The sequence below is a fragment of the Mustelus asterias genome, unplaced genomic scaffold (genome assembly GCF_964213995.1).
Source record: "Mustelus asterias unplaced genomic scaffold, sMusAst1.hap1.1 HAP1_SCAFFOLD_2034, whole genome shotgun sequence".
Classification (NCBI taxonomy): Eukaryota; Metazoa; Chordata; class Chondrichthyes; order Carcharhiniformes; family Triakidae; genus Mustelus; species Mustelus asterias.
In genome coordinates this window covers 1-7,463 of record NW_027591979.1, presented here as the reverse complement: position 1 = coordinate 7,463, position 7,463 = coordinate 1, and the positions used below count along the sequence as shown (strand labels likewise).

Below are 7,463 nucleotides of genomic sequence, written 5' to 3'. Positions count from 1 at the left end.
TGAGAGGCATCTCACTGAACCATAGGAGATTCCGAAGGGGTTTGCTGGAGTAGAGATTGTTACCCCAGGTTGGGGAATCTAGGACACAAGGGGGAACTGCAGGCTCCAGAGGTTGATTATTTGGGACTGAGATGAGGAGAGATTTCTTCACTCGGAGGGGTTGTGAATCTTTGGAATTCTCTCTCGCAGAGGGCTCTGAGTGCTCCATCTGTGAATATAGCTCAGACTGACACGGACTGATTTTTGGTCTCTGAGGGAATTGTGGGATATGATGAGTGGGCAGCAAAATGGTGTGCAGTCCAAGGTCAGCCATGATCATATTGAACGGTGCAGTAGGTTAATGACGGTAGGCTGTTCCTGCTCCTATTGTGTGTGTGTGCTGTCTCTCTCTATCTGTGTCTCTGTATGTTACTCTTCCTGTTTGTCTCCTTGTGTTTCCCTCGCTGTCTCTGTCTCACTCCCTGTGTTTCTGTCCCTCTCTCTCCATATATATCTGTCTGTATCTCTCTGTCAATCCTACATTTCGCTCTGTGCCTCCCTGCCTGTGCGTCTGTACGCGTCTCTGGCTGTGTGTGTATCCCTCTGTCTACACGTGCACCTATGTGTGTGTGTGTGTGTCTCCCTCTCTCTATACGTCCATCTGTGTGTGTGCATCCCTCTCTGTATATGTGTGTCACAGTGTGTGGGTCTCCCTGTGTGCGTCTCTCCCTCTTTTTGCGTCTCTGCCTCCCTTCATGTCTGTGTCTCTGTTCCTGAGTGTCTTTTTCCTGTATTTCTCTGTCTCCACCCCCCCCCCCCCCCACATCTTCCACTGTGTGTCTCTCTCTTCCTCTTGCCCTCTCTGTGTCAGTGTGTGTGTCTCTCTCCCTCTCTGAGTGTGTCTCCCCTTCTCTGTGTCGGTTTGTGTCTCTCCCCCTCTATGCCTGTGTGTCTGCCCCTCTCTTGTGTCAGTGTGTGTGTCTCTCCCCTCTGTGTCAGTGTGTATATATCTCTCCCTGTGTGTGTGTGTGTATGTGTGTCTCCCCCTCTCTGTGGCGGTGTGTGTCTCCCACTCTCTGTGTCGCTATGTCTCTCCCTCTCTGTGGAGATGCCGGCGTTGGACTGGGGTAAACACAGTAAGAAGTTTAACAACACCAGGTTAAAGTCCAACAGGTTTATTTGGTAGCAAACGCCACTAGCTTTCGGATGCCATTTCTCCACCCCACCTGATGAAGCGACAGCCTGTTCCGAAAGCTTGTGTGGCATTTGCTACCAAATAAACCTGTTGGACTTTAACCTGGTGTTGTTAAACTTCTTACTGTGTTCTCCCTCTCTGTGTCAGCGTGAGTGTGTGTCTCTCCCCCTCTCTGTCTCTCCCTCTCTGTCTCTCCCTCTCTGTGTCAGTGTGAGTGTGTGTCTCTCCCCCTCTCTGTCTCTCCCTCTCTGTCTCTCCCTCTCTGTGTCAGTGTGAGTGTGTGTCTCTCTCCCTCTCTATGTCTCCCTCTCTGCGTCTCTCTCTGTCTCTCCCCCTCTGTGTGTATGTGTGTCTCTCTCTTTCTGTCTCTGTCTATCTGTGCCTCTCTCTCTCTCTCCCTATGTGTTTCTCACTGTCTCTTCCTCTGTGTGTGTGTGTGTGTGTCTCAGTCTATCAGTGACTCTCTCCCGCCCCTGCACAATTTACATACAAACACACTCCTATCGTCAGTGCTAACGTCAGACTTTGCTTTAGATTGGAATCCTGCTGTGTTTTTCACTCACTCTGAATAAATAAGAGCGCTGCATTCGCACAAGTGCGGAGAGTCAGGGGGGAGAGAGAGAGAGAGAGACTGCTTTAACTCTGGACTGTGCCAGATGCAGGAAAGATTCCTGGAATGGGAGTAAAGGAATTTCCAATCCATTGATGCAAAAAAAACTTTACAGTCAAAAATCGGGGAAGAGTTCTGAAGTGGAGGAAAAAAATCATTCTTTGTTTTTTAGCTCAATAGTAAATATTGGAGGTTTATTTTGGGAGGGGGGGTTTGTTGATTTTATTCTTGTTGTTGAAGATGCCCCATTTGCCCAGTTTGACCGGGGAGGAGGTGGAAGGGAGAATGCAGCCCAGGTATCTGAACAAGGCGGTGTGTAGGAGTTTGTTTGGGACAGTGGACCACGATGAGCTGAGGAGGGATTTGAAAACTCAGCTCAAGGAGATCAAGAACTCCCACTGCCAGAGGTGGAACTTCGACTTCGAGAACCACAGCCCCCTGGCTGGCGACTACATCTGGAAGGCTTTCGACACCCGCGACCTCCCCACTTTTTACCGGGACCCCTCGAGCTCCCTGTCCGTCCCCGACCCGGAGGCAGCCAGGGGGCTGGAGGGCAGCGGCAAGGCGAAGAAGGCAAAGGGCAAAAGCAGCAGGAAGAACGGAAGCAAAGCCAGGCAAAGGAACAGAAAGCGGGAAATCCCAACCCCCATAACAGGTAGATTGTGAAATCAACTCTGTGCCTGAACGCAGCAAGGAGCGGAAAGATGTTTCTTCCCAGTTTATATTCTGTGTTCCAGAAATTGGAGAGATTACACAAGCTAGTGTGTCTCAAAAGTGTTGCTGGATTGAAGTGGGTGTAGGGGGGTGTGTGTGGGGTGGGGGAAGTGTGTGTGGGAGGGGAGGGTGGAGGAAGTTCTGTCCTCACCAAAGTTTTGGCAAAGTTTTGAAACTTTTAAAAAACTTTTAAAACTTTTCGTCTTTGACCAGCGTTCAGAAAACGTCTTGCCAAAGATTTGTAAGCAGCACAGTTGTGTTTTGGTGAATTGAGTAGTGGGGTGTGTGTGTATGTGAGACTCCTTTAACAGCACAAGTTCCACGCCCTCCAGAACTCCCGTTAGAGATTAAAAGTGTTACTGTGTGTGTGAGTGAGGGAGTGTGTGGAAGAGAGAGGGCGTGTACAGATTTGTTTTCAATCTCTCTTTTCTGTTCTGTGTTGTAGATTTCTTCCCAAAACGCAAAAGGACGGTCGTTTCTAAGCCGTTGATTCCCAGAATGGAGACCCCCAGGAAAAGGATTCGATAAAAAAAATCACACAGAAGGGAGAAGAGGTTGGTCTGGAAATTTATATTTTTTTTAAAAATTGGGAAGTCCAAAAAAAAGTACATCTGGGGAGTGCTTGAGCCCCGGTCAGTTTGTGGTCCGATTAACCCAGACCATTGCTAGTATTTAATTCAGACTGCATGTAATCATAGAATCCCTACAGCGCAGAAGGAGTCATGATGTGGAGATGCCAGCGTTGGGCTGGGGTAAACACAGTAAGAAGTCTCACAACACCAGGTTAAAGCCCAACAGGTTTATTTGGTAGCAAAAGCCACTAGCTTCCAGAGCGCTGCTCCTTCATCAGGTGAGTGGGAGTTCTGTTCACAAACAGGCAAGTCTTAAAGGTAGGGACAATGTGAGTGGAGAGAGCGTTAAGCACAGGTTAAAGAGATGTGTATTGTCTCCAGACAGGATAGTTAGGGCGAGTCTTAAAGGTCGTTTGTGTAAAGGTCTCCTGTTTGTCAACAGAACTCCCACTTACCTGATGAAGGGGCAGCGCTCCGAAAGCTAGTGGCTTTTGCTACCAAATAAACCTGTTGGACTTTAACCTGGTGTTGTGAGACTTCTTACTGTGCAGAAGGAGGCCATTTGGCCCATCGAGTCTGTAGTGATCACAATCCCATGCAGGCCCTATTCCTGTAACCCCACATTTTGATTTTGATTTGATCTATTATTGTCACATGTATTAGTATACAGTGAGAAGTGTTGTTTCTTTTGCGCTATACAGACAAAGCATACCGTTCGTAGAGAAGGAAAGGAGAGAGTGCAGAATGTAGTGTTATAGTCATAGCTAGGGTGGAGAGAAATAGCTCCAAATCTGTAAGAGATTGAATGAGAGGATTGTTAGAGAGTTTAAAAGAGTTAGAATGAAGTTTCAGAAGCATAGAACGAGAGTAAAAGGGGCGGCACGGTAGCGCAGTGGTTAGCACTGCTGCTTCACAGCTCCAGGGTCCCGGGTTTGATTCCTGGCTCGGGTCACTGTCTGTGTGGAGTTTGCACATTCTCCTCGTGTCTGCGTGGGTTTCCTCCGGGTGCTCCGGTTTCCTCCCACAGTCCAAAGATGTGCGGGTTAGGTTGATTGGCCAGGTTAAAAATTGTCCCTTAGAATCCTGAGATGCGTAGGTTAGAGGGCTTAGCGGGTAAACATGTGGGGGTAGGGCCTGGGTGGGATTGTGGTCGGTGCAGACTCGATGGGCCGAATGGCCTCCTTCTGCACTGTAGGGATTCTATGATTTCTAAGAATTAGAAGGTATGCTGGGCACAGCTTGCAAGAAGTCGCCTCGCTCTCCCCTGACACTAAGGGACAATTTAGCACGGCCAATTAACCTAACCCGCACATCTTTGGAGTGTGGGAGGAAACCGGAGCACCCGGAGGAAACCCACGCAGACACGGGGAGAACGTGCAGACTCCACACAGACAGTGACCCGGGGCTGGGAATCGAACCTGAGACCTTGGCGCTGTGAGGCAGCAGTGCTAACCCACTGTGCCGCCGTGCCCAAAGTGTCAATTCATCACTTTCAAGCTCAAGTATCATGCTCCTTTCTTAAACCTTGCAGTCCCCCAGGGGCAGAAATCTGTTTTAATTTGACTTCGTTCACTGAAATAAACAGCTTTGCAAAATTTTGTTCGCCCCAAGGACATCAATTTTGCGGCGAAGATGGTTTTGTGGATCAGAGAAACTCAGTGAATTATTGCTGACTCTCCAGGTTGGGGCTGGAATGTCCCTCTTTTTGTTAAAGTGTCAGGTTTCTGGGTGTTTGGCATATGTTGTAACCTGTTCCTTCCTCCCCTTGCAGGTAGGCTCTGTTCTGGCTGTTTGTGTGTTGTCCCTTTAAGTCTCCTGTTGTTTAATATCGCCGCTTACACCTCTTTCCCACCCCCCACCACCACCACCGCACCAAAGTCACATTGTTGCCAGAATTCGTCCCCTTGCCCCCACTCATCCATTTATCTCCCCTTACTCGCTCTCCTGGGAATAGGGGTGGCACAGTGGGTTAGCACTGCTGCCTCACAGCGCCAGGGACCCGGGTTCGATTCCCCGCTTGGGTCACTGTCTGTGTGGAGTTTGCACATTGTCTGCGTGGGTTTCCTCCGGGTGCTCCGGTTTCCTCCCACAGTCCAAAGATGTGCGGATTAGGTGGATTGGCCGTGCTAAATTACCCCTTAGTGTCAGGGGAAACTGGAGGAAACCCACGCAGACACGGGGGAGAACGTGCAAACTGCACACAGTCACCCAAGCCGGGAATCAAACCTGGCTCCCCTGGTGCCGTGAGGCAGCAGTGCCAACCACCGTGCGGCCCAGAATGTCAAAAACACGTTGGTTTGCCTGATTTGCCCATTGCTCGCGAAAAGGGCAACCAACATTCAGGCTGGTAAATAACGTTGTTCCATTTTCTCTCTCTCTTTCAGATTTCTTTTGCCCTGGGCATTTCAATAAACCCATGGTACTTGATTCGCCTTCAACCCAGATCCAAGTTAATCAGATCCTGTACCTTCTGAAGGCTGAATGGAGTCTCCCAAAGGCAAAGGAAAAGTTCAAACCCGCATGCATTGGGAGTCGACATGGCTTCTGGACTCTGGGAAGCTTGAAGCAATGTTGGCCCATTGCCATTGTCCATGCACACTGAACCCTCCAGGACACACTGTGCGCATTCCAAAGGAGAGAAACTCCTCGCTCTATCCACAATGAACAAGCTCAGGAACATTAATAACTCAGTCGGTTGCTCTGGCCACATGTTCCTTTGGGAATTAATGCATGGTCATCCAGCCATGAGTCAGGGCAAAACTATTGTGAATATTTATACTCCGACGTGGCTGGTGTGGGGAGGGGAGGGATTGGGCAAATACTGCAGACCACTTTCACCTCGCAGACTGTAATTATTGGGGAGTCGATGGCCTAGTGGTATTATCGCTAGAGTATTAATCCAGAAACTCAGCTAATGTTCTGGGGACCCGGGTTCGAATCCCACCACGGCAGATGGTGGAATTTGAATTCAATTTAAAAAATCTGGAATTAAGAATCTACTGATGACCATGAAACCATTGTTGATTGTCAGAAAAACCCATCTGGTTCACCAATGTCCCCTTTAGAGAAAGAAATCTGCCGTCCTTACCCGGTCTAGCCTACATGTGACTCCAGAACCACAGCAATGTGGTTGACTCTCAACTGCTCCCCAAGGGCAACTAAGGATGGGCAATGGGCAGCACAGTGGTTAGCACTGCTGCCTCACAGCGCCAGGGACCCGGGTTCGATTCCGGCCTCGGGTCACTGTGCGGAATTTGCACGTTCTCCCGCGTCTGCGTGGGTTTCCTCCGGGTGCTCCGGTTTCCTCCCACATTCTGAAAGACGTGCTGGTTAGGGTGCATTGACCCAAACAGGTGCTGGAATGTGGCGACTAGGGGTATTTCACAGTAACTTCATTGCAGTGTTAATGTAAGCCTTACTTGTGACACTAATAAATAAAGTCAAACTCAGCAACAGGGAACTTTGTACAAACTTCTGTAAAATAAAGGGGGAAAAAAATGACTTTATAAGTTATATTAGTATGTGTAAAGTTGCATACATTTCACTTCAAAATGATGCTAACTGAAGTTGCAGAATTCTTGAAGAAATCGTGTATAATTTAGTTTTTTTTCGTTTGCACGTGAGTTGTGCAGGATAACGGGAACCCCCCACACCCCCCCCCCCCCCTGCCCCCCACACCCCCCACACCCCCCACACCGTGCAGGACGGTTTCCGCTGTTGTCATCTCCGTGTGATTGTAATTAAATAAAACAAATTAATTATTTAAAACATGGTACAGGGTTGTCTGTGGCTGCATCCTTCCTCATTCTGTAAAACCTACTCCTCCTGTCCCACTTTTCCAGCAATAAGAAAATTCTGTAGACATGAGAGAAAAGATTCACCAGAGTGGTTCCAGGGATCAGGATCGTGGATGAAATGGAGAAGCTGGGATTGTTCTCCTTGGAGATTAAAGGCTGAGAGGAGATTAGATTGAGATATTCGAATCATTAGTTAGGGAAATCTACTCTCGGTGACAGTCGGACTGAGGACCAGAGCGCATCGGTTTAAGATGAATGTGACATGAGGAAAAATCTTTTTCTGTTGCTACTGGTTAGGACTTGGATTACGCTGCCTGCGTGCAGTGGAACCAGATGCCATTGTGGCTTTAAAAAGAACCCGGGTTCAATTCCACCCTTGGGTGACTGTGTGGAGTCTGCATGTTCTTCCCGTGTCTGTGTGGGTTTCCTCCGGGTGCTCCGGTTTCCTCCCACACTCTAAAGATGTGCAGGTTAAGTGGATTGGCCATGCTAAATTGCCCCTTAGTGTCCAAAGATGTGCAGGTTAGGTGGATTGGCTATGCTAAATTGCCCCTTAGTGACCAAAGATGTGCAGGTTAGGTGGATTGGCCATGCTA

General features: G+C 48.7%; 1 protein-coding gene across 1 annotated transcript; it reads left to right on the top strand.

The window, feature by feature from the left end:
• Positions 1-1,731: 1,731 nt before the first annotated feature.
• On the top strand, positions 1,732-6,844 carry LOC144489233 (cyclin-dependent kinase inhibitor 1B-like). Its single transcript, XM_078207074.1, has 3 exons — positions 1,732-2,439; positions 2,944-3,052; positions 5,455-6,844. Exons 1-2 carry the CDS (start codon positions 2,025-2,027, stop codon positions 3,024-3,026), a joined length of 498 nt encoding a protein of 165 aa, XP_078063200.1. The 5' UTR covers positions 1,732-2,024; the 3' UTR covers positions 3,027-3,052; positions 5,455-6,844.
• The last annotated feature ends 619 nt before the right edge of the window (positions 6,845-7,463 follow it).